Raw genomic sequence first — 27,673 nt, 5'->3', positions numbered from 1 at the left:
CCAACAGTGCCCTGTTTTCTAAGTCAATGTCCGAACTGGTCTCTCTGATGTATTACTTTTCTTAACAAATGCTTTGTGAAGCTGCTGATAATCATTGTTACTTTGGTAGTCAGTATTCATCACATGGGTGTCCTGGGTGGCACTGGTGGTAAAGAACCCAGCTGCCAATGCAGGAAAGAGACATGGTTTCAGTCGCTGGGTGGAGAAGGTCTGCTGGAGGAGGGCATGGCAACCCACTCCAGTATTCTTGCCTGGAGAATCTCATGGCCAGAGGAACCTGGAGGGCTACAGTCCATTGGGTCCCAGAGAGTAGGACACAACTAAAGCAACTTTAGCATACACGCACATTCACTACATATTCCCCCTTATGGGAAAAGACAAAGAAACTAGGGACGATTACTCTCAGCCCACAGTTTAAAGACATGATGACTGAGGATGTAGACTTATTAGTAAGTGGATAGGTACTGCTAAGTCCCTTCAGTCGTGTCCAACTCTGTGCGACCCCATAGACGGCAGCCCACCAGGCTCCCCCGTCCCTGGGATTCTCCAGGCAAGAACACTGGAGTGGGTTGCCATTTCCTTCTCCAATGCATGAAAGTGAAAAGTGAAAGTGAAGTCGCTCAGTCATGTCCGACTCCCAGCGACCCCATGGACTGCAGCTCACCAGGCTCCTCCATCCATGGGATTTTCCAGGCAAGAGTACTGGAGTGGGGTGCCATTGCCTTCTCCGTGTTTCCTCTCTAACACCCCTCAACTCTTAAGAACTTGGCCACCACAGTGTTCCCTCAATTTTTTTAAATCTTATAATTATTTTAATAAAAACATGTATTATTTATATAATGGGTGGGGACCCCCAAAATATTTTCAAGGGAGAGAGAAAATCACCTGGATTGCTAAAACAGAAACTCTGCACTCAAGATCTATTCCAGGTTTAGAAAACCAATGGAGATTGGCTGACATCCTGAAAGACTCATCTGTTCTTTAATTTTTGGCCAGATAGCTCCAAATTCAGGAAACCTGTAACCCTGCACACAGATGAGAATGACAACAGCAGTTGCTACTGTTTAGAGGCTGGGCTTTGTGCTTACCTGTTAGTAAGTGGATAGGTAGGATAATGCTAAATCTTAAATGGGGATACAGGAGACTTAAGGTGAACAATAGAAAATTGTTCTTTATACATGTAGCTCTCTTGCTAAGTGATGAAGGTGATATTTTAAGAAGATAAATGTGAAAATAATGTACAAGATATATTAGGACAGGGAAGAACTGGTGTTACAGAGAGCTGAAGCTTATACCAAAAAACCCAACAATTAATGTTTTTGCATTGCCTTGGAATATTCAAGGAGTTTTAGCACAAGCCTCATTTGATCTTGACAATACCCTGTAGGTACATAAGAAAGGAGATATTATCTTTATTTCACAAATGAGGAAACAGGAACCTAGACTAGTTAAAGGACTCAATGAAAGTCACATAGCTGTGATTGGCTGAGCCCGGATTCCCATCTCACACGTGACTCAAGTTCCATTTCTCCTAACTTGACTGTAATCTGGATAAATGTGACAGCAGTGGGAGCAGAATGTGAGGGACAGCTCAGAGAGATTTTGAAATAACAACTGAAAGAAACACAACAATTGAGTAGAGGTGATAAAGAAAGAAGTGGAGAAGGAAAAGGAAGAAGCAAAAGGTGACTCCCAGGTTTCTAAAGCCTGGAAGATGATGAGATTAATCACATCATCAGCTGTATTTGTAACATGCTTTAACATGCTGGGGCCTGTCCATGCTACCACACACTTGGCTGTATTGCCTCATTGAATCTTCAGCCCTCACAACTCTTTGGTTTGGGAGGAGGAGAGTGTGTATCATTATTATCCCCTATTTACAAGGGGAATACATGAAGGTTGTTTTTGCGTTTGGAGGAATAAAAACAAAAATCAAGGTTTTTACTTTAAGACTAGATAAAGCTCAACTAGAGTCACTGGCCTATGGTGACTATACCTGGGGCTTGAGTTGCAGGCAGAGTTTTCGTATTCTTGTGTGTGTGTGCGTAATTATGTTGCTGACTATGAAATAATCAAGCTGGGCTGGTGGTAGTTGTGATGGTTTTAAGTCCTGCACTGCCAAACTGTTTGTTTAATGCCTCCCAGATAAATACTTTGCCTGTCTTTAAAATAGGCGCTAGTGTGTAGCTGGTTTTGCCTTGGTTCTGGTCTTCAAGGTGGTCAGTCAGGGAATCCAGGTACATAGATAAGAATGCTTTTCCCCTCAGTAATTATTTTAAAATAAAGGTAGAAGTACTCAGTAAAGACTCTGCCTGCAATGAAGGAGACTCAGGTTCAATCCCTGGGTTGGGAAGATCCCCTGAAGAAGGGAATGACTACCCCCTCCAGTATTCTTGCCTGGAGAATTCTATGGATAGAAGAGTCTGGCAGGCTAAAGTCCATGGGGTCTCAAAGAATTGGACACAACTGAGCAACTGAGTGTAATAAGTATAATTACCAAAGGACTAGTAGTATAAATACTGTATTTATGCAGAATATACTATGAAAAGCTGTGACAGACATAGACACCGTTTTTAAAAAACAGAGACATTACTTTGCCAACAAAGGTCCATATAGTCAAAGCTATGGTTTTCCCAGTAGTCATGTATGGATGTGAGAGTTGGGCCATAAAGAAGGCTGAGCACTGAAGCATTGATGCTTTCAGACTGTAATGTTGGAGAAGACTCTTGAGAGTCCCTTGGATTCCAAGGAGATTCAACCAGTCAGTCCTAAAGGAAATCAACCCTGAATATTCACAGGAAGGATTGGTGCTGAAGCTGAAGCTCCAGTACTTTGGCCACTTGATGTGAAGAGCTAACTCATTGGAAAAGACCTTGATGCTGGAAAAGATTGAAGGCACAAGTAGAAGGGGTCGGCAGAGGATGAGATGGTTGATGGCATCACCGACTCAATGGACATGAGTTTGAGCAAACTCTGGAAGATGGTGAAGGACAGGAAGCCTGGTGTGCTGCAGTCCATGGAGTCACAAAAAGTCGGACACAACTGAACGACTGAACAACAGAATACATTATTTAGATTAAAACCCTTAAGTATTACATAACTTCTTAATTGTTACTAGTTATTTTTATTTCTTAAATTTTATCAATCACAGTCCAGTTTAAGTCTGGTTTTTTCCTTGGGTTAACCAGTTCACTCATTTGTATCTTGTCTACAACCTCTATTGGTGCTGAGAGTATGTCTCAGACTCTGTCTACCCTTCCCTATAATCTTCAGAATGCTCTGAAACCTCAAAAATCACTAAAGGGTCTTCCCTAGTGGCTCAGTGGTAAAGAATTCACCTGCCAATACAGGAGACAAGGGTTCAATGCCTGATCTGGGAAGATCCCACGTACCATGGGGCAGCTAAGCCCATGTGCCACTACTTTTGAGCCTGTGCTTTAGAGCCTGGGAGCCCTAACTGCTGAGCCCACATGCTTCAACTCCTGAAGCCTGAGCAGCCTAGCACCACTATACCATGACAGGAGAAGTCACCACAGTGAGAAGCCTGCACACTGCAATGAAGAGGAACCCCCACTCCACAACTAGAGAAAGCCCGTGCAGTAACTAAGACCCAACACAGCCGAAAATAAATAAATAAATAAGATTGTTTTTTAAAAAATCACTCGAGAAGTAGTCCTTCCCAAATTTCCTACTTTCAGTCCCTGCCTCCTTTCTCTTTCTTTCTCTTTTCTTTCTCTTCTTGGTCAGACAGAGAGAGGAAAACAGTTTACATGGCAAATAAAGTAAATAGTGCATGAACAACTCTCCACACTTTTTTCAAATAGTATTTTACTGTAAAGCTCATTTTATTTTTAATTTAATTTTTTATTGAAGTTTAGTTGATTGGGGTTCCTTGGTGGCTCAGATGGTAAAGAATCCACCTGCAAGGCGGGAGACCTGGGGTTTGATATCTGGGTCAGAAAGATGCCCTGGAGAAGGGAACAGCTACCTACTTCGGTATTCTGGCCTGGAGAATTCCATGGAGAGAGGAGCCTGGCAGGCAACCGTCCATGAGCTTGCAAAGAGTCAGACACAACTGAGCAGCTTTCACTTTCACTTCACTTTCATAGTTGATTTACAGTGTTGTGTTAGTTTCAGGTATTCAGTAAAGTGATTCAGTTACACATATATATAAATATATATATGGAACAACAGACTGGTTCCAAATAGGAAAAGGAGTACGTCAAGGCTGTATATTGTCACCCTGCTTATTTAACTTATATGCAGAGTACATCATGAGAAATGCTGGGCTGGAGGAAGCACAAGCTGGAATCAAGATTGCCGGGAGAAATATCAATATCCTCAGATATGCAGATGACACCACCCTTATGGCAGAAAGTGAAGAAGAACTAAAGAGCCTCTTGATGAAAGTGAAAGAGGAGAGTGACAAAGTTGGCTTAAAGCTCAACATTCAGAAAACTGAGATCATGGTGTCTGGTCCCATCACTTCATGGAAAATAGATGGGGAAACAGTGGAAACAGTGGCTGAGTTTATTTTTCTGGGCTCCAAAATCACTGCAGATGGTGACTGCAGCCATGAAATTAAAAGACGCTTACTCCTTGGAAGGAGAGTTATGACCAATCTAGATAGCATATTAAAAAGCAGAGACATTACTTTGTCCATGAAGGTACGTCTAGTCAAGGCTATGGTTTTTCTAGTAGTCATGTATGGATGTGAGACTTGGACTATAAGGAAAGCTGAGCACCAAAGAATTGATGCTTTTGAACTGTGGTGTTGGAGAAGACTCTTGAGAGTCCCTTGGACTGCAAGGAGATCCAACCAGTCCATCCTAAAGGAGATCAGTCCTGGATGTTCATTGGAAGGACTGATGTTGAAGCTGAAACTCCAATACTTTGGCCACCTGATGCAAAGAGCTGACTCATTTGAAAAGACCCTGATGCTGGGAAAGATTGAGGGCAGGAGGAGAAGGGGACGACAGAGGATGAGATGGTTGGATGGCATCACCAACTCAATGGACATGGGTTTGGGTAGACTCCGGCAGTTGGTGATGGACAGGGAGGCCTGGCATGCTGTGATTCATACGGTTGCAAAGAGGCGGACACGACTGAGCAACTGAACTGAACTGAACTAAAATACATATCTATCTATCTATCTATCTATCTATCTATCTATATATATATACACACACATACACATATACACATACATATGTATTACACATATTTGTTCTCAGATTCTTTTCCCTTATAGGTTACTGTAAAATACTGAGTGTAGTTCTCTATGGTATACAGTAGGTCCTTGTTGGTTATTTATTTTATATATGCGTGTGCGTGTGTGCTCAAATGACTTCAGTCCTGTCCAGGTCTTTGCAATCCTATAGACTGTAGCCTGCTAAGCTCCTCTGTCCATGGGATTCTCCAGATAGAAATGCTGGAGTGAGTTTCCATGCCCTCCTCCAGGGGATCATCCTGATCCAGGGATCGATCCCATGTCTCCTGTGTCTCCTTCACTGCAGGCAAATTCTTAACCACTGAGCCACCTGGGAAGCCCATTTTATGGTGGGTCATGGTGGAGATGTCTGACAGAATGTGGTCTACTGGAGAAGGGAATGGCAAACCACTTCAGTAGTGCCTTGAGAACGCCATGAACAGTATGAAAAGGCAAAATGGTAGAATACTGAAAGAGGAACTCCCCAGGTCAGTAGGTGCCCAATATGCTACTGGAGGTCAGTGGAGAAATAGCTCCAGAAAGAATGAAGGGATGGAGCCAAAGCAAAAACAATACCCAGCTGTGGATGTGACTGGTGATAGAAGCAAGATCCGATACTGTTAAGAGCAATATTGCATAGGAACCTGGAATGTCAGGTCCATGAATCAAGGCAAATTGGAAGTGGTCAAACAGGAGATGGCAAGGGTAAACGTCGACATTCTAGGAATCAGCGAACTAAAATGGACTGGAATGGGTGAATTTAACTCAGATGACCATTATATCTACTACTGCGGGCAGGAATCCCTCAGAAGAAATGGAGTAGCCATCATGGTCAACCAAAGAGTCTGAAACGCAGTACTTGGATGCAGTCTCAAAAACGACAGAATGATCTCTGTTCGTTTCCAAGGCAAACCATTCAATATCACGGTAATCCAAGTCTATGCCCCAACCAGCAACGCTGAAGAAGCTGAAGCTAAATGGTTCTATGAAGACCTACAAGACCTTTTAGAACTAACACCCAAAAAAGATGTCCTTTTCATTATAGGGGACTGGAATGCAAAAGTAGGAAGTCAAGAAACACCTGGAGTAACAGGCAAATTAGGCCTTGGAATGCAGAATGAAGCAGGGCAAAGACTAATAGAGTTTTGCCAAGAGAATGCACTGGTCATAGCAAACACCCTCTTCCAACAACACAAGAGAAGACTCTACACATGGACATCACCAGATGGTCAACACCAAAATCAGATTGATTATATTCTTTGCAGCCAAAGATGGAGAAGCTCTATACAATCAGCAAAAACAAGACCAGGAGCTGACTGTGGCTCAGATCATGAACTCCTTATTGCCAAATTCAGACTTAAATTGAAGAAAGTAGGGAAAACCGCTAGACCATTCAGGTATGACCTAATCACATCCCTTATGATTATACAGTGGAAGTGAGAAATAGATTCAAGGGACTAGATCTGATAGATAGAGTGCCTGATGAACTATGGAATGAGGTTCGTGACATTGTACAGGAGACAGGGATCAAGACCATTCCCATGGAAAGAAATGCAAAAAAGCAAAATGGCTGTCTCTGGAGGCCTTACAAATAGCTGTGAAAAGAAGAGAAGTGAAAAGCAAAGGAGAAAAGGAAAGATATAAGCATCTGAATTCAGAGTTCCAAAGAATAGCAAGAAGAGATAAGAAAGCCTTCTTCGGCGATCAGTGCAAAGAAATAGAGGAAAACAACAGAATGGGAAAGACTAGAGATCTCTTCAAGAAAATTAGAGATACCAAGGGAATATTTCATGCAAAGATGGGCTCGATAAAGGACAGAAATGGTATGGACCTAACAGAAGCAGAAGATATTAAGAAGAGGTGGCAAGAATACATAGAAGAACTGTACAAAAAAGATCTTCACGACCCAGATAATCACGATGGTGTGATCACTCATCGAGAGCCTGACATCCTGCAAGGGGAAGTCAAATGGGCCTTAGAAAGCATCACTACGAACAAAGCTAGTGGAGGTGATGGAATTCCAGTTGAGCTATTTCAAATCCTGAAAGATGATGCTGTGAAAGTGCTGCACTCAATATGCCAGCAAATTTGGAAAACTCAGCAGTGGCCACAGGACTGGAAAAGGTCAGTTTTCATTCCAGTCCCAAAGAAAGGCAATGCCAATGAATGCTCAAACTACCACACAATTGCACGCATCTCACATGCTAGTAAAGTAATGCCCAAAATTCTCCAAGCCAGGCTTCAGCAATATGTGAACCGTGAACTTCCTGATGTTCAAGCTGGTTTTAGAAAAGGCAGAGGAACCAGAGATCAAATTGCCGACATCCACTGGATCATGGAAAAGCAAGAGAGTTCCAGAAAAACATCTATTTCTGCTTTATTGACTATGCCAAAGCCTTTGACTGTGTGGATCACAATGAACTGTGGAAAATTCTGAAAGAGATGGGAATACAGACCACCTGACCTGCCTCTTGAGAAATCTGTATGCAGGTCAGGAAGCAACAATTAGAACTGGACATGGAACAACAGACTGGTTCCAAATAGGAAAAGGAGTACGTCAAGGCTGTATATTGTCACCCTGCTTATTTAACTTCTATGCAGAGTACATCATGAGAAACGCTGGACTGGAAGAAACACAAGCTGGAATCAAGATTGCCAGGAGAAATATCCATAACCTCAGATATGCAGATCACACCACCCTTATGGCATAAAGTTAAGAAGAACTAAAAAGCCTCTTGATGAAAGTGAAAGAGGAGTGTGAAAAAGTTGGCTGAAAACTCAACATTCAGGAAACAAAGATCATGGCATCTGGTCCCATCACTTCATGGGAAATAGATGGGGAAACAGTGGAAACAGTGTCAGACTTTATTTTTGGGGGCTCTAAAATCACTGCAGATGGTAACTGTAGCCATGAAATTAAAAGACGCTTACTCCTTGGAAGAAAAGTTATGACCAACCTAGATAGCATCTTCAAAAAGCAGAGACATTCCTTTGCTAACTAAGGTCCGTCTAGTCAAAGGTATGGTTTTTCCAGTGGTCATGTATGGATGTGAGAGTTGGACTGTGGAGAAGGCTGAGCGCCGAAGAATTGATGCTTTTGAACTGTGGTGTTGGAGAAGTCTCTTGAGAGTCCCTTGGACTGCAAGGAGATCCAACCAGTCCATTCTGAAGGAGATCAGCCCTGGGATTTCTTTGGAAGGAATGATGCTAAAGCTGAAACTCCAGTACTTTGGCCACCTCATGCGAAGAATTGACTCATTGGAAAAGACTCTGATGCTGGGCGGGATTGGGGGCAGGAGGAGAAGGGGATGACAGAGGATGAGATGGCTGGATGGCATCACTGACTCAATGGACGTGAATCTGAGTGAACTCCGGGAGTTGGTGATGGACAGGGAGGCCTGGCATGCTGCGATTCATGGGGTCACAGAATCAGACACGACTGAGCGACTGAACTGTACTGACTCTATATATATTCATCTTAAACTCCTAATTTATCCCTGCCTCCTTTCCCTTTTGATAACCATAAAATTGTTTTATATTTCTATGGGTCTATTTCTGTTTTATATCTAAGTGAATTTGTATCATTTTTAATTAGATTCCACATATAAGTGATATCTTCTGATATTTGTCTTTCTCTGTCTGGTTTATTTGACTTAATGAGATAACTTAGGTTGAGCCATGTTGCTGTAAATGGCATTATTTCATTCTTTTTTATGACTGATTAATATTCCATTGTATGTACATACCACATTTTCTTTATTGACTCAGCTATCAATGGACATTTAGGTTGTTTCCATGTCTTGGGTATTATAAATAGTGCTGCAGTGAGCATTAGGATGCATATATCTTTTCAAATTATGGTTTTCACCAGGTATATGTCCAGGAGGTGGATTGCTGGCTCATATGGCAATTCTATTTTTCTGTTCTTTAAGGAACTTCCACACTATTCTCCATATTTCTGCACCAGTTTACATTCCCATCAGTGGTGTAGGAGGGTTCCTTTTTCTCCATTTCCTGTCCAGAATTTATTTTTTGTAGACTTTTTGATGATGGCCACTCTGATTAGTGTGAGGTGATAATTCGTTGTAGTTTTGATTTGCATCACTCTAATAATTAGCAGTGTTGAGCATCTTTTCATGTGCCTTTCAATCATCTCTATGTCGTCTCTGAAAAAAATGTCTATTTAGGTCTTCTGCCCATTTTCTGAGTGAGTGTTTTTTTTGTTATTGAGCTTTGTGAACTGTTGTATATTTTGGAGATTAATCTCTTGTCAGTTATACCATTTGCAAATATTTTCTCCCATTCTGTATTGTCTTTTTTCTTTTGTTTATGGTTTTCTTTGTTGTAAAAAATCTTTTTAGTTTAATTAGATCCAGTTTGTTTATTTTTCTTTTTCTTTTCATCACTCTAGAAGATGAATCCCAAAAGATACTGCTGCAGTTTATATCAGAGTATTCTGACTGTTTTCCTCTAGGAGTTTTATGGTATCTGGTTTTACATTTAGGTCTTTAATCCATTTTGAGTTTAATATTGTGTATGGTGTTATAGAATGTTCTAATTTCATCCTTTTACATGTAGCTGTCCAATTTTCCCAGTACCACACTTTGAAGAGACTGTGTTTTTTCTGTTGTATATCCTTGCTTCCTTTGAGCCTGTGCTCTGCAACAAGAGAAGCCACCATAATGAGCAGCCCAAGCATGGCAACTAAGAGTAACCCCTACTCACTGCAACTAGAGAAAACCCATGCAAAGCAACAAAAACCCAGCAGAGACAAAAATAAGTAAATACAGATTTAAAAAAAAAAGAAATGTATTAATTAATTTTGTATCCTGTAACTTTACCAGATTCATTGATGAGCTCTAGTAGTTTTCTGGTAGCATCTTTAGGATTTTCTGTGTAGAGTATAATGTTATGTACAAATAGTGACAGTTTTACTTCTTTTCCAGCTTGGATTCATTTTATTTCTTTTTCTTCTCTGATTACTGTGGCTAGGACTGCCAAAGCATTGTTGAATAAAAAGAGTAAGAGTGGCCATCCTTGTCTAATTTTAGAGAAAATGCTTTCAGCTTTTCATCACTGAGTATAATGTTAGCTGTGGGTTTGTCATATATGACCTTTATTTTGTTGAGGTAGGTTCCCTCAATGCCCACTTTTTGGAGCGTTTTTATCATAAATGGATGTTGAATTTTGTAAAAAGCTTCTTCTGCAGCTATTAAGATGATCATATGATTTTTATTCTTCAGTTTGTTAATGTGTATGGATTTGCAGATATTGAAAAATCCTCGCACCCCTTGAATAAGTCCCACTTGATCATGGTGTATGATCCTTTTAATGTGTTGTTGGATTTGATTTGCTGGTATTTTATTAAGGATTTTTGCACCTATGTTTATCAGTGATATTGGCTTATATAATTTTCTCTTTTTTGTGGTATCTTTGTCTGTTTTTTTCTAATAGTTTACTTTACAGCTCACTTTTAAAGGTTCCCAACTGTATCTCCTTAGATATCTACCTGCTGGTTATTTATTCACTAGACTGCATAGAGCAGTCTCTTAGCAACCATAAACTTTAGGGAAAAATTCTAACTTTTCTGTGATACCACCTGTTTGGGGGAAGTTGGCCTTCTTTTAAGACTTGGAGTTAAATAAGCAAGAAATGCAAGAATGTACTTCTTTCTGAAAATAAATTTAAATAAATCATAACAATTTTTCACAGGGTTGTAAAGTAGTCTTCTCTATGACCTTTTACTCCGAGACTACATTGGAGATTTTGCTGGCAGGGAAACTTTGTACACTCCTAGGACAAATGTCATGACTGTAGGTGTCTTTTCCTGGTTTCCCATAGGATTGTGAAGATGTCCAGTCCCAATCTGAACATTGTGACCTTATTGGGCAGTTGTCTGACTTACAGTAGTGCTTACCTCTTTGGGATTCACAATCAAGGTGCTTTAGTGGGAAGTTCAATGGAAACTCTCATTCAGGTAGGTGAATCTTCAATTTTATTTTGAATATCACGCAAGTTTTGTTAATTTTTAAAATCATCTGCTCCTGTGGGTGCTGGTTACCTTTATCCTTGATGTGGGCTCTTTAGGCAAACCCTGGAACCCTGAGTCAGTGAGGTCCACTTTCTGCCCTAGGTCCTCTGTGGACTGAAGCTTACTTTGCAGATCAGAATGTATGGAGAACCACAAAGGTTTCTCTTATGCCTCTTTCTTCTGTCCCTTTCCGTCTGTAGATAAGACTCTCCATGTTGTGCATTGGAACCTCCCTGGTATTTGGCCCCATTCTTGGGAAGAGCTGGCGACTCTACAAGGTGTTTACCCAGAGGGTTCCGGACAAGAGAGTGGTAAGTAGGTAGTAGTACACATTGCTTGATCACAGACAGTAGCTCCATTATTGATTAAAAACTAGAGAAACTTGTACCAAATTACTGGGTCTGGCTCTTTTATGATGATCTGAAGTTCCTGCCCCTTACTTCAAACCTTGGAGTCATGTGGCCTCATAAATTCCAAGGCTGGAAAGCTGTTTGTCAGTGCTATTGGGAGACAGGTCTTTAAACAAAAGTTCTGCTTCATATGCATCCCAGGCCTGGGTACTACTCTGGGGGATGTGTGAGCTGGCCCTTATCTGGCACCAGCCTGAAGGAGAACAAAATGCCCAGAGGGGCTATTGCTTGGCACAGGTATGAGCTGAAGAGTGGGCAAAGGCATAGTGATTACAGAGAAGCTATAGCAAGTAAGCAATTATTCCCGTCTTTGGAGCCCAGTTCTTTTCCATACAAGAAGGCCATGCTCTGTACTAAGAAGGATGGGCCTGAAACAATGAGCAAAGAACATATCAACCCTAGCAGCTATGCAGCAGCCAGATTACCTATGTGTCCCTGAAATCAGGTGTCATCCTAACCACATTCTTTCATTTTATCATGTTTCCTGATGGAGCTGCCCAAACCTCAAAGTCTGATCATCAAACCCTTAGTCTATATCGATCCTGTCCAGATCCAACATATTACTCAGTTGGAGTTTACTTCTCCGGACTGACAAGATTTTCTTTTAGCAAATCTTTTGTGGTGAATATTTATCAAAAACTCTGCTGTGAATAACCATACATATAAGAAACATTGCCTAAAGGACAGTAAGCTCATCCATGCCTCTAGAACACTAATTCCTTTTTTTTAAAAATAGCTTTGTTGTTGTTATTCAGTTGCTAAGTCGTATCTGACGCTTTACAACACCATGGACTGTAGCGTCCAGGCTTCCGGGTCCTTCACTGTCTCCTGGAGTTTGCTTAAACTCATGTCCATTGGATGGTGATACCATCCAACCATCTCATCCTCTATCACCACTTTCTCCTCCTGCCCTCCATCTTTCCCAGCATCAAGGTCTTTTCCAGTGAGTCAGGTCTTCACATCTGATGATAAATAACTTTATTTATGCAATGAACCGCATATGTTTAAAGTGTATGATTTGATATATTTTGACATGTATTCACTATGAAACATGGGTTATAATCTGCAGGTCTCCTCATACACCCTTGTCATCTTCCTCTCTTGTTGAATTCTTATATCCCCTATTCCTGTACCCAGGCAACCATTGACCTGCTTTCTGTCACTGTAGATTAGTTTGAATTTTCCAGAATTTTATATAAGTGGAATTATACAGTGTGTATTTTTATCTTTCTTCTACTTGGCCTAATTATTTTGAGATTCATCTATGTTGTTACTTGCATCAGTGGTTCTTTCCTTATTATTGCTGAGTAATTTTTCAGTGTGAAGATATAACTGCAGTTGGTTTATCCATATACCTATTGGTAAGTGTTTGGATTTGTTTCCAGTTTGGGGCTATTAACAATACAACTGCTGTGAACATTTGTGTATGAATCTTTGTGCAGACATATCTTAATTTCATTTCTGTTGGTTAAAAACCTAAGCATAATGTGGTAGCCTGGACGGGAGGGGAGTTTGGTGGAGAACAGATACACGTACATGTATGACTGAGTCCCTTTGATGTCCACTTGAAACTATCAAACTATTTATATTAAATCTTGAGTCAGGGAGTATTAGTTCTCCCTCAATATTGTTTTGGCTAATCTGGGTTCTTTGAATTTCCATATAAATTTTTGAATCACTTTTCCAATTTCTGCAAATTTCAGCTGAGATTTTGATTGAGATTGTATTGAATTTGTAGATAAAATTATGGAGAACTGACTTCTTAACAATGTTGTATCTTTTAACCCATAAACACAATATATTTCTTCATTTATTTAGGTCTTTTCTAATTTCAGCAATTTTTTGGCAGCTTTCAGTGAAGGCCTTTCATATCTTTTGTCAAATTTATTTCTAAGTATTTTATATTTTTGTGATATTATGCATGTTACTATTTTTCATTTCACTTTACAATTTTTGTTGCTAATATATATACTATTAATACAATTGATTTTTTAAGCTGATCTTACCTGCTGCAGTCTTGCTAAATTACTTATTAATTCTAGTAGCTTTTGTGTAGATTCTATCAGATTTTCTGCATAGATGACCATATCTTAAATAAAAGACGTTTACTTTCCAATTTCTATGATGGCACTGACTAGAAACACTAGTACGATGTTTAATAAAAGTGCCTTGAGTTATTCTTGATCATATTGGGGAAACATTCATCTTAGTCAAAACGAATGTTAATTTTGTTTTATCATAATGTTAGTTTTATGTTAGATGTTAGTTGTAGTTTTGTTGTAATACCCTTTATCTAATGGGGAAGTTCTCCTCAATTCCTATTTTATTGAGTTTCTATAAAGAATTAATGTTAGATTTTGTCAAATGTGTTTTTTGTATCTATTAACCATATGTTTTTTCCTTTGCTCATATGGTGAATTATATTAAATAATTTTAGGATCTCAAACCAATCTTGCATCCCTGAAACAAGCTCCACTTGGTCATTATGAATTATCCTTTTACATTGTTAGATTCAGTTTCATAAAATTCTATTTAGAATATTTATATTCATTTCTTAAGATATGTTGCTCTGTAGCTTTCTTTTCTTATAAAATCTTCACCTGATTTTGGTAAGAATATTTGTAGAATAAATTGGAGAGTATTCCCTCCAATTTCTGGAAGAGATTGTGTATAATTATATAATTGGCATTTACTTATAGCATAAGTATTTTCCAGTGGTATGCTTCCATTTCCCCATCTTCCAATCTTTGTGTTGTTTTTACTTTTACATATGTTGCAAGCCCCATACAATTGTTATTAATTTTTGTTTAAATAACCCATTACATTTTAAGGATATTTAAATAGAAAATATCAGTCATATATTTTTCTATGAAGTTAACATTTCCCGAGCTCTTGATTTCCTTGTATAGATACCTATATTCATCTGATATTTTTTCCTTTTGCTTCAAAGTTATCTCACATTCTCATTCAGGTGTGCTAATGCTGAATTCTTTCAGCTTTAATCTGAAAAAGTTCTTTATTTCACCTTTGTTTTTGAAAGATACTTTTTCTGAGTATAAGATTCTAGGTTGAATTTTTTTTTCTTGAGTACTTTTGAAGATTTCCACTGTTTTCTCACTTGACCTTGTGTCTGATGAGAAATCTGATGTCTTCCTTATTTTTTTCTTCTATACATGCTGTGTCATTTTTTGCTGGTTGATTTGAAATTTTTCTCCTTATCACTAGTTTGGAGCATTTAAATTCAGCAACTGATTCGATTTTTTTATAAACACCATGAATCATGTAACTAGTTGTGCTTCCTTCTTTTCATTGGTTGTCAAAAATGCAGAATTGCGTTTCTGCCCCATTCTTGAATGCTATGTGCTCTCCTCACCAGAGCATTCATCATAATTCTCCTTATTATCTATTTTCCCTAATATTTTTCATCCTATTGCTATATACATTTTTAAAATTTTATTTTTCTAACCACAAAAATAACAGTCTCTTTGTATTAAATAAAATGATTCACATATGTTTGAAGGAAATGCTAGTAGTCTCTCCTCCACCACCATCATCTCTCAATCTGACCCTCCATGTTAATGGTTGTTCATAGTTTTATATGAAAGTTTCCACATCTCTCTATGTGCTCGTATAAACATATTTAGAAATAATAGTGTATTTATTTTATAATATTCCTTGAATCCTTTGTGGGAAAGTCAGGATATGGAAAGGGCAAAGAAATGAAAACGATGATATGAACATAGAATCACTGAGTACGTTTCATGTCTGTATTGTCTTTGATGGCTGGCTTTGAAGTCCATTTGGAAGATTAACCCAGGAGCCTTTAGCTCAGAGCACATAGAACACTCTAGACTCCATGTTGTATAGCCAGTGAGCAAAGGAAAGTTATGACCTTAACTCTTTTGCAGATAATCAAAGACCTGCAGCTTCTGGGGTTGGTGGCAGCCCTGGTGATAGCTGATGTGATCCTGCTCATGACTTGGGTGCTGACTGATCCCATCCAGTGTCTCCAGATTCTCAGTGTCAGTATGACGGTGAGAGACCCAACCCCTGGAGAATCTAGTTCCCGAACTGGAGGGACTGGCTTCTGTGAGTACGCAGAGGTCATTCTCCCAGGATCATTCACTGTGTGGACATTCTCCCAACAAGAAGATAAATGACCCCAAGAGGATGGCAAGTCGGGAGCTGTGGCTGCCCTGAGCACCTGCCCCTTGTCTGCAGGGTCTGCTGCTACTCCCGCTACTCCTCCCACCCCGAGTGTTCTGTGGCATCTGCTGAGATGCCAGCACACAGGAACCTGCCTGGCAGTTAACTCCATTTCCACATTATCAATAAGGAGAACTTATAGAGTTGCCTTACCCAATTGTTGAAAGGTAAAGGATTCTGAAGTGTTCTTTGGAGGCAGTCAGCCCTGGTTCAAATCCCAGCTCTACCACTTACCAGCCATGTGACCTTGGGAAAGTTATTTAACCTCTCTAAGTCTCTATTTCCTCATAAGTAAAATGGAGATAATAATACTAATACTACCTGTTTCATAGGGCTCTGATGAAGATTAAGTGAAACAGTACAGGTAAAGAATTCAGCTGTGCTCAGAACATAGGGTTCAATTAATAGGAAGCATTATGTCTCCAGCCTCACAAAGGGGCTGAGGAATACGGTGGGATCTTGACATGCAGATTCAATATTGAAGTTTCAACTATTAACAAATAGCAGGAGTAGGATGTGAAATATTTGTAATTTTTCTGCACTGATTTGAATCACTGTGGTAGTAAAGCACATAAGAGAAGTGAGCCCTCCTGTCCCCAAGCATCCACATGTCAGCCCAACTTGGTTGTCTTTTCCTCTAATTCATAGTTACTCATTTAGATTCTAATGGAGTCACCTGTTAGTTTTGCAATGGTACTCCACTCCAGTACTCTTGCCTGGAGAATCCCATGGATGGAGGACCCTGATAGGCTACAGTCCATGGGATCGCTAAGAGTCGGACACGACTGAGCGACTTCACTTTCACTTTTCACTTTCATGCACTGGAGAAGGAAATGGCAACCCACTCCAGTGTTCTTGCCCGGAGAATCCCAGGGACAGAGGAGCCTGTTGGGCTGCCGTCTATGGGGTCGCACAGAGTCAGACACGACTGACGTGACTTAGCAGCAGCAGCAAGTTACTTTTTACATATTAAAGGAGCTGTAGAGGAGTTCACAATCTAGAATGTGTACAAAGATCAGCTATATAATTGTGGGTGCCCTCAGTCTTGACCCTGTGTCCCTCCTAGGTGACAGGGAGAGACGTGTCCTGCTCTCTGACCAGCACACACTTCTGTGCTTCCCGGTACTCCGACGTCTGGATTGCTCTCATTTTGGGATGCAAGGTTGGTAACCTTATCTCCTTAGGATGCTATCTCTGTGTTACCAATAAGTGGATATGAAGAGGAATTACAGGAGGTAATGAGGGGATTCCTGCAAAGTCTGACTCAGTCCCTTCCTCGCTGACCCTGAACCTCATTTAACCTCTTTGAGCCTCGGTTCCCTCATATGTAAAATGAGGATGATGTACCATCATCTCAGAATGGTTGAGTTTTGAAAGGGTTGATGCATGTTGAGTTTTCAACCACTCCTGGCCCATAGTAAGAGCTTAATAAATGAGTAGTTGTTTTATTATTCTTCTTCTACTGCGCCCCCAACCCCTAACGGTTCTGAAAGCACAGTGCCTCTCTCGTTCTTCAAGACCCAGTGCAAGAGCACATCCTCCCTGGCACAGAAACTCAGCGCTTCCCCCATAGCAACTCCCTCTGCGACTCAACTTGATTTATTTCTCCAGTGCCTTTTATGTAATCCCATTTCCATTTTATTTTACTGCAATATATTTCTGTAGGACAAAGAAAGAAAGGAGAAAGAGTGCTGAGCATCAGGAAGCTGACTAAGCCAGGACCCCATGGGCTCCCTGGTCGACAAGCAGTTTCGGTGGAGGACCACAAATCTGCACATTAAGTCCCCCAGCCCCCCACCTGAGCCTGCCAACTGCCCCCTACCCCACACTCCTCAGCAATGAGGGCGAATGACACAATTATCGGATGTGAGTCACTCAAACACGAGTCCTGCACATATAGATGCTTTATTCATACCTCAGTAATTTTTTGTCAAGAATTTTAATAGAGTTAAAACATTTTAATAAAATCAGGTTGAACATTTCAAAACCGTAGAGTTAATTTTACTCATCTTTGATTAAATTGCTAATGATATAACTCTGCCAAATGCCACCTGATAGTGTCAGTTATCCAGAAGTCAGGCCTTACTGGCCTGCTGACTGGTGTGTCCTCTAGTCATTGAAGATCTCAGGGTGGCCACGACTGGGCTTCCAGCCCCCTTTGGACACTGAGCATTTTGGGCATCCAGATGACATCTCTACTGAGCTGACTCCTTCACAGCAGGCACAGCCAGTCCTCCAAGCAGTTGTCTTAGGGCCATCCCTACAGATGGAGATGGTCAGATTGTGTGATTTCAGGGTCCCTGGCAGGTAGCCTGTTGATACCTGACCTTACTTTGATTATTAGTTCTCCCTCTAAATCTTCATCGTCCCCACCCACTTCCTCCCCCATGGTATCTTCACATTCTATATCATAAAACAGGGATATTTGGGAACTTCCCTGGCAGTCCGGTGGTTAAGACTCTGAGCTCCCAATGTAGGGGGCACGAATTCAATCCCTAGTCAGGGAAGTAAGATTCTGCATGCCTCATGGCATGGCCAAAAAAACAAAAATAATACAACAACAAGAAAAACATGGGTATTTGTGTGCTTGCCTTAAATCTCCCAACCACACTGAACTTCTCAAAAGCTAGAACCATGACTTCCACTTAACAACACCATTTCCCTCCCTACAGCTACCCCTAGCATGGGGCTTTGCTTCTAATCAAACAAATCTATATATTGACTCTATATATTACATATTATTGAATCTTTATGTCATATTATTGATTAAAGCTTTGATTTCTATTTAAATGTAGCTCCTTCTAGGAGAAGCAGCACTTTAAGAAGCTGTGAGCCATTTTCTGTGTAGTACAAATGAGAAATCTGAGAGCAGGTTTACATTCATGACAAAGAAGAAAGAGTAGGGCCCTGGGCTCCTGGGGGCGGGGCAGGGAATGTCACAAAGAGGGTGAAGGGTATAGATGAGGCTATTGCTGCCTGTGCCTGTCTCCCGGTCCCGTCCAGGTCCCAGCCAGCCTTTGTTCTCTTCTTTTTTCACTCTCCATCTCCCATAAACACCCACTGGCACAGAGCTGCTAGTAGCCTATAGAGATCCTTTGTGTAAATCAGAAAAAGGCATCCCTCTGGGCAGATGCAGTCTTGCAGGTGCAGGGCTTGGCAAGCAGATGGTGCCTTTGGGAAAATTAGAAAAAAGAGCCCCTTCCTTTGGTGCTGCCCCTGCCATGGCACATGCTTGACAAGTGGACCTGGAGGCTAGTTCAGCCTCTGCACGCCTCTCAGCTCCATGCAGTGCAGAACCACACAGTGGATGCAGCATGGTGCACCCACTGCCCTCCCAGTGCCTGGCAGCTGGTTCTGTGGGGCTCCTACCCACCTGTACCACCCTGTCTTATATCTCATCCTGGAAGAGTCCTGTCTGATAGTTGACTTGCTGACCTCCAATAAACTAATTCTCAGAGAAGGAGAGGAAAATGAAATTTATTAAGCACCAAGAGGTAGTGGTGGTGCTATTAAGCACTCCAAGAGTAGTCCCTCTTGTTATCTTAGTCAGTTCTCCTCATAGCGATGCTTTAAGGTAGTTATTATTATTCCATTTTTTACAGTTGAGGAAATCGGTCCCAATCCTATTGCTGTTTGGCCCCAAGCCTGGTATTTCACGTCTCTGAACCTCTGAACTTCTTCTGTCTATCTCCAGGGTCTGCTGCTGCTATATGGGGCCTACCTGGCTGGCCTGACTGACCACGTCAGCTCTCCTCCTGTAAATCAGTCTTTAACCATCATGGTTGGGGTCAACCTCGTGGTACTGGCTGCTGGGCTGCTTTTTGTGGTCACCAGATACCTGTACTCCTGGCCCAACCTAGTTTTCGGACTCACGTCTGGAGGTATCTTTGTTTGCACAACCACAATCAACTGCTTCATCTTCATTCCCCAGGTATGCTTTAGGGAGAATTTGGAGGACCAGTTCACCCCATCATTCCAGAGACTTCACTGGGCATGACAGATTGTTTACTTTGTTTCCTAGTGAGAGTTTTTAGATGCTTTTGATTAAAGAGTCAAAGGGAAGGTGGGATCCTAGTGAGCTGGCTCCCTCTGTTCTTCCCTCCCCAGTGGGCAAGAAGGGTGGACCAAGGTAGCCAAGCAGTGGCACCATTTCCATGTGAGGGGCTGCCTCGCTGACTTGCTTTTCTACCCACCCTCCAGGCCACTTCATGCAGCCCCAGTCCTCCCTTCATCTTTACCACTGAGCCAAGTTAATGCCACCCTCCCTTCATCTTGATGATGTCATTTCTTATACTAGTTTGGAAATGAGGAACCTTTCCTTCTTTCCTGTTTGCAATTGCACATTCACCAAGAAAAGCACATTTGGATCTTTATGCAATTTAAAATGCTTTTTCTTTCATTTTATTAGAGGAAAATACAGAACATTCCTTTTCTTTTTACAGTAAGGAAAAATAAAAACTAAATTAAAAATGTGTTTCTTATTATGAGGATTAAGAAAAAAATCAAACAAGGAAGGAAGATAGAAGGAGAAATATCCAGAGGGCAAAGAGAAAGAAAAGGAGTCAGAGAGAGAAAGATGAAGGAATCCATAGGCTGTGAAAGGAAAGTGATGTTAAATTACTCATGTTATGCCCCAGGGTTCCACTGAGCCATGTTCATCCACGTCAATGAACTTGGCATTAGGTACTTTTCCTGTGTCCCTTCTGGTTCTCTTTATCTTCCTCCTGAGGCCTCCTTCATCCCACAACTCCTTCAGGATCCCATCCTGATGCCCTTTGCAGCTTCCAGTTGTCCATGAATGACTTCTCCATGAGGGAGCTAACCGGTAATGAAAGTGTTGGCTGATGCAGGGTTACAGTGTATTTATAAAAGGGAAGCATGCACTTTGAGACATGATAATGTGAAACAGGCAGAGGCCCTTTGCTCTTCTTCCTTTTCATAAATTCTCATTAAAATACTCAAGAGAATAAACAAATACAGAAAAATCTGTAGCAGTAGCACCAAAAATCAAGGATGGGCATTGCTTCCGAGCAAGAAACTGGAGGAACTTTTGCTGAATCTTAATGTTATCAGAACTAGACTGAAGGAACCTATTAAGACCTGGGTCTTATTTGTCTGGGATGTAGCAGAAAAGGGCTATGAAAAGCCAGGGCTGTTCCTTCTTGTGACATGGGTAAAAGAGTGGGGACACTTCTAGAAAGCCTATCCCTTAGGCCCTCAGGTCAACATTGTTGATGGGTAACCCATCCATCCATTGCCAAACCCTTTCTTCCTTGATCACCTATACTCAATAGGCTGAAAGAGCTAAACACTTACTTTGCCAGCCTCCCTTATAGCTAGGTGTGCCCATGCAACACAGTTTTGAACACTAAATATTTTCTGGGAGGTTTCTGAGAAAGATTTTGCTTTCCTAAAAAAGCTATGGGTGTTGAAGCATCACCTCTCTTCTGCCTTCTTCGTACCTTGAATGTTTGTGATGCTTGGCGCTATGGCAGCCATCTGGTGATAATGAGGGAAAAGCCAAGAGAATGTATTAGTATACCAGAAAACTATAGCTCTCCCCATGTAAGACTGTAAGGGGGAAAGAATCTATGAAGAGATTCTGCAGTTCACAAAAAGAGGACCACAAATTCCTGAAGATTTAGAGAAGCTGCATTCCTCTGAAGTAAAATAGAAAGCTTTTAAAGGGTATCTGATTAGTCTTGTCAGTAAGATTCAAAGAATATTGTCTGTCTTTGACAAAGCAAACCATCATGAAAAGGACATAATCTTAGATCATGAAATATTAAATAAGGATGAAAAGGATTGTGTTGAATTAAAAGCCCCACTAGAAGCACTGAATAGGCAATAGGGCACGGCAAAATAATGAATTAGTGGCTTAACTTAAGGAAACAAAAAACAAGGACACAGGAAAAAAATGAGAGACTAGATAAGAAAATATGGAGAGCAGATCTAGAAATATGATTTAGAGCTAATAGGAGTCTCTGAAAGAGAACAAGATAATTTAGAGCAGAAGTAATCACCAGGGAACTATTAGAGAAAAGCCTTCCTGTTCTAAAACAAAACCTGTATCTGAAAACTGAGTGAATCAGTAACCTCCCTAATGAGGCCCTACTTAGGTTTCTCTTCACGCTCGCCTCTGCTCCTCTTGCATCCTAAGCCTCAGACACAGATTTCCACCTTCCTCGGTGTTTAAATCTTCAACCCCTAGGAACACAGTAGTATAGAGGTGCACTTCAATCTCATACACGGACATAAAAATGTAGGATGAAGTTCAGCTTGGAACTGGACTTCCAGGTTTAAACTAAGAGCAAGCGCTTGATTTGTTGAAGTGGGAGTGGAAATGGAATTATTGGGGCAGGTGAACCAGAGCCGGGCAGATGGACCGTGTTGGCCTTTCTCTTTCCTTCTCTATCTCAGTCCTTCTCACTGTCTTGAGCTTCCTTTCTCATACTCTATCTTTTCTACTTTCTCTCTCATGCTTTTTCCTCCTCTTGAACTGAGCATGATCTGAAACTAGAAAATACATTTTATAGTCAACTGTATTTTAGGTTTAGGACATAAATTGTTTCTCAAAATATAAAAGTAATGAGGTTTTTCAGGATTTTCCTGTGCCCTGAATTGATCTTCCCCTCTGACGTGGTGGGGGCTTCCCTGATAGCTCAGTTGGTAAAGAATCTGCTTGCAATGCAGGAGACCCCAGTTTGATTCCTGGGTTGGGAAGATCCACTGGAGAAGGGAAAGGCTACCCACTCCAGTATTCTTGGGCTTCCCTTGTGGCTCAGCTGCTAAAGAATCCGCCTGCAATGAGGGAGACCTGGGTTCGATCCCTGGGTTGGGAAGATCCCCTGGAGAAGGGAAAGGCTACCCACTCCAGTATTCTGGCCTAGAGAATTCCATGAACTGTATAGTCCACGGGGTCACAAAGAGTCGGACACGACTGAGTGACTTTCACTTCACTTCACTTCTGACTTGGTGGCCTTTGCTTGAAGATTCTACCTGTGAGACCTGAGACTGGATATTCCCAGGACCGTAGGACGGCTGAGCAAATTTGAAGTGTTCAAGGAGAGCCATGTGGGAGGCAGAGGGAGGGAGTAGGAAAGCTTCCTCCTTGCTCCTGAGCCTTGAGCCTGGACTGTGATGGGATATATACCAGATGCAGACTGTGAACCAGGCAAATCAAAATGATTGGCCTGGAAGAAATACCGCATAAAAGTAACTCAAACTGCCATGAGGGTGCAACTCAGGGACTCTCCTTCTGAGTCTGCCTGTGTCTCTATCCACATGTACTGTACTCTTTTTCCCTTAATAAATACTTCACTTACTTCACTACTTTCTGTCTTTGTGGAAATTCTTTTCTGCAAAGCTGAAGGGCCAGGGCCCTTGTCACTGACTGCTGATCTAGTGGCTAGGATCTGGTGCTTCACCACTGCAGTCCAGCCTCAGTCTCTGGCTGGGAGCCCAAGCTCTGCTCCAAGCCATTGCAGGCTGAGGCCACCTGAGATCAGGATTTATGAGGGCAGAGGCACAGGCTCCTCAAGGGCAGATAGGTGGTGCTAGAAAGCTGGATGACGTGACTGAAGAGGCAAGTGGACCAAGTAGCATTCTCCACAGGCCCTCAGGAAATGCCTGCGTGTTTATGCCAAACGCTGAGGTCATCACCAGCAGTGAGCCAGTCTCTGCTTTTGTGACTTAAACAGTGACCCATCCTTCCAGCCACTCCTGTCCCCTCCCTCCACCTTTTGAGAGGCAGGCGGGTCCTGAGATAGGACATTATTTTATCTTCTAGACCCACAAAGTGTTTCATCTGCTCCTCCAGGAAGTTACTCAAAACTTTCTACTCTGCCTTACAGTCTTCTGTAAATGTTTCAGCACCCTTAGCAGACAGATGAGCTTTTTAAAGGAGAGCTGCCTTCATTTGTTCACATATCTGTCCATCCATGTATTAACTGTTAGGAACATGCAATTAAACATGGCCTCAGTCTAGGTCTAGTTGGGAGCAGATGTGAAATGATTAATAACACCTGAGTTAAGTGTTTAAGGATGTTACTCGATGCCAAGGAAGGGGTGCCCCAGCCTGTCTTGAGAACTCAGTGACACCACCTCAGAAAATGATGTGCTTGGGCCTCTTGAAGGAGGAGTCAGAGTTCACAGAGCAGACTGGGGAAGGGTAGTGGGTGGCACTTCCAAGGAGGAAACCCTGTGACAGAGGCAGCAAGGTGTAAGAGAGAAGAGGTGTTTGGAATACCACGAGTCTTTGCTCTTTTCAAAGCACAAATTCAAACAAGGGTAAAGTGGCAAGAAGTGAGAGAGGCACATGAGGTGAATGTCCAAAGGCCTGGGTGCACCCAGTTAAAGACCTGAGGCTTAATCCCACTATTTTGGTTTCCTATTGCTCTTATAACAAACTCCTACAAACTGAGGGCCTTAAGCAATACATATTTAATATCTGATAGTTCTGGTGGTCAGAGATCTGACATGGGTCTTATTTGGCTGAAATCAAAGTGCTAGTGGGTCTGCACGGCTTCTAGAGGCTTTGGGAAAGAATCTGTTTCCAGGCCTTTTCCTGCGTTCTTCAACTCGCAGCTCTTCCCTTCATCTTCAGAGCCACAGCACAGCAAATTTAAGTCTCTTTCTGTTGTCACATCTCCCCTTCTGCCTCCCTCTTATAAGGACTTTCGTGATTACATTGGGCCCACCTGGATGATCCGGAATCTCATCTCACAATTTTAAACTCAATAACACTTGCAAAATTCCTTTTTCCATGTAACATAACATATTCACAAGTGCCTGGGATTGGAAGGGAAACATCTTTGAGGAGCCATTTTCTTCCTACCACACCCACAGAGCCCTGATGCTGAGAAAACAAGACTGCCTGTCCTGAAGGAAGGGCCATGGAGAGGTCCTGAAATTGTGACCTAAGGGTCATTTATAGCCATACTTCAGAAATCCTCAGGTCTTAAGGACTAGGACCTTCACAAATGGGGGATTAAGGGGGATGAGATTGGAGGGGCAGGGGCCTTTAGTCAGGGGCACCCTGACTTCACCCAGCCAGCTTATGGTGTTCAGTTCAGTCACTCAGTCGTGTCCAACTCTTTGCGACCCCATGAACCGCAGCACACCAGGCCTCCCTGTCCATCACCAACTCCTGGAGTTCACCCAAACCCATGTCCATCAAATTGGTGATGCCATCCAACCATCTCATCCTGTATCGTCCCCTTCTCCTCCTGCCCTCAATCTTTCCCAACATCAGGGTCTTTTCAAATGAGTCAGCTCTTCACATCAGGTGGCCAAAGTATTGGGAGTTTCAGCTTCAACATCAGTCCTTCCAATGAAAACCCAGGACTGATCTCCTTTAGGATAGACATATCAAAAGTCTTGGAAGCATCCTTACACAAATGTTGAGCAGCTCCTCCAGGAGCTCTGCAGGGAAGGCTTGGGCTGGAGGTGCTGGGGGGAGAGAAAGGAAAAGCTAGGGAGATGAGGGGCCCTGAGGGACCACAGAGATACTGTGACACTGCCAGGGCCAGTGCTAGGAGAGCAGTGCTGGAGGTCAGTGCCACTCACCCACAGCCATAGAGTGGCCCTGCAGTGCTGGGCTCCAGTAACTCCTGAGCTGAGTGGTGAGATGACAGTGCCCTAGGAAGGGCTCCTTCAAGAAGGGCATCTGACAGGGCAGGTTCCTGGCCTGACCCAGCACAGGTCACATAGACTCCCGATACCATGAAGGGGACCCAAGAGGACTTATGGAGAACATGGTATTGAAATTGATGGTGAGATTTAGAATCTGAGACATGAAACTTACCTACCTTCCAAAGCCAGAGCTCAGCAAATGTCTGATGAGAGAGCAAAGACATCCCAGGATCCCTGGGAGGCGCCCTGCAGACCCCTCAGCATCATTTCTAGAGATAACGTGCCAAAGTGTCCAGAGCCCATCACTGGGGCTCTTTCATTATGAGAATTCCTAGGGGAAGAGGAGATGCCTCCAGCCCTGTGTCCTCCCCTGGCATCATGTCACTGGCATTCACCAGGAGTGTCTCAGAGGCTCAGAAGCATAGCCCTCTTGGCAAATGTCCTCTGTTCAGCCCCATGCCTGTTAAACTAAACCAACCTGTGCATCCATAGACCAGTTCTGAAAACCAGTATCTTCTGAAAAACATTCCCCAGGACCCTCACAGTTGATTATCTGTCTTCCTCAGCTGCATTGAGAATGTGCAATGTGGCACAGCAACCTGGTTACAGCCATGACTGCTACTAAGTGTCGCCATGTGGACCTAAACAAGTCAAACTCCTTCTGAGTCTTTCTTGATTTGTCAAGGAAAAAAGATGGTCAGATCACAGACCTAACGTTCTGTCATTTTTATTGATTTTTACTGACATTTGTGGTTTTCTCTTTGTGTGAGCTTTGATTACTGATTTGGGTTAGAAGTCCTCTAGAGGGAACTAGTGGAGAAGGAAATGACAACCCACTCCAGTATTCTTGCCTGGAGAATCCCAGGGACAGAGGAGCCTGGTGGGCTGCTGTCTGTGGGGTCGCACAGAGTCGGACATGACTGAAGCGACTTAGCAGCTGCAGCAGCAGAAGGAACTGGGCTTTCAGTGGCAGTAAGCACAGTCACTCAACAAATAAGAATAATGAAGAACAGCTACATACAGCTAAAACCAGCCTCATTTGAAACCTATGGTGTTTAGCTTGAACTTTGGCTTAAGAATGTGGCCCCAGAAGTATGTCAGCCCTGGTTTTCTCTGACAGTCCAGCAGTGGGTCAGTTGATGGGTCCAGCAGAGATTGTTCTGTTTCATCAACCTGTCGTCATCTTCCTTTGGCATTTTTTAAACACTATAACCTTAACATTCTCTAAACCTTCTGTTATTGCTGTTTGTGAACTTTCCAAAGTACACTCTGAGGAGAGAATAATTTGTCCATTTGTGTGTCTGTGACGCTTATTCCTTGGTGTGTTTGAGAAAGAGTAAGAGAATGTTTCTGGGTGTGTAATTAAATAAATAACGTGTTCTTTTCTCTAACAGCTGAAGCAATGGAAGGCATTTGAAGATGAAAACCAAACAATCAGACGCATGGCCAAATATTTCAGCACTCCCAGCAAAAGCTTGCACACCCAGTATGGTGAGGAGCAGAATTGCCACATTAGAGGAGAGAAAAACTCCATGGAGAGACTCCTCACAGAAGTAAGCCAGACCCCTGCCTGCTGGCTTCTCTAGAAAGAACTCCAGTCATGCATTGGTGGGCCCCCGTTGCCTCATTGCTAACATTCCATCTCTTTCCGTTTCTCCACTTCCTGGCCATCCTGGTCTCCCTTCAGGTCAATTCAGTTGCTCAGTCGTGTCTGACTCTTTGTGACCCCATGGACTGCAGGATGCCAGGCCTCCCTGTCCGTCACCAAGTCCCGGAGCTTATTCAAACTCATGTCCATCGAGTTGGTGATGCCACCCAACCATCTCATCCTCTGTTGTCCCCTTCTCCTCCCTCCTTCAATCTTTCCCAGAATTAGAGTCTTTTCAAATGAGTCAGTTCTTCACATCAGGTGGCCAAAGTATTGGAGTTTCAGCTTCAGCATCAGTCCTTCCAATGAATATTCAGGACCGATTTCCTTTAGGTTGGACTGATTGGATCTCCTTGCAGTCCAAGGGACTCTCAAGAATCCTCTCCAACACCACAGTTCAAAAGCAGCAATTTTTTGTTGCTCAGCTTTCTTTATAGTCCAACTCTCGCATCCATACATGACCACTGGAAAACCATAGCCTTGACTAGACAGACCTTTGTTGGCAAAGTAATGTCTCTGCTTTTTAATATGCTGTC

At 42.2% G+C, this 27,673-nt stretch overlaps 1 protein-coding gene across 2 annotated transcripts in view; it reads left to right on the top strand.

Moving 5' to 3' along the window:
• The window catches only part of GPR156 (G protein-coupled receptor 156), a 109,886-nt gene that overhangs the window by 69,151 nt on the left and 13,062 nt on the right, over nt 1–27,673 (top strand). For both annotated transcript variants that reach the window (XM_027980271.3, XM_042231900.2), the window contains 6 exons: nt 11,051–11,186; nt 11,441–11,551; nt 15,559–15,684; nt 16,923–17,018; nt 19,551–19,787; nt 26,884–27,042. In XM_027980271.3, coding sequence (XP_027836072.2) covers nt 11,051–11,186; nt 11,441–11,551; nt 15,559–15,684; nt 16,923–17,018; nt 19,551–19,787; nt 26,884–27,042 — 865 coding nt within the window. The remainder of the gene's footprint in view (nt 1–11,050; nt 11,187–11,440; nt 11,552–15,558; nt 15,685–16,922; nt 17,019–19,550; nt 19,788–26,883; nt 27,043–27,673) is intronic.

The sequence above is a fragment of the Ovis aries genome, chromosome 1 (assembly GCF_016772045.2).
Source record: "Ovis aries strain OAR_USU_Benz2616 breed Rambouillet chromosome 1, ARS-UI_Ramb_v3.0, whole genome shotgun sequence".
Taxonomy (NCBI): domain Eukaryota; kingdom Metazoa; phylum Chordata; class Mammalia; order Artiodactyla; family Bovidae; genus Ovis; species Ovis aries.
Note: the sequence above shows the minus strand (reverse complement) of the source record. Positions and strands in the feature narration are given on the sequence as shown.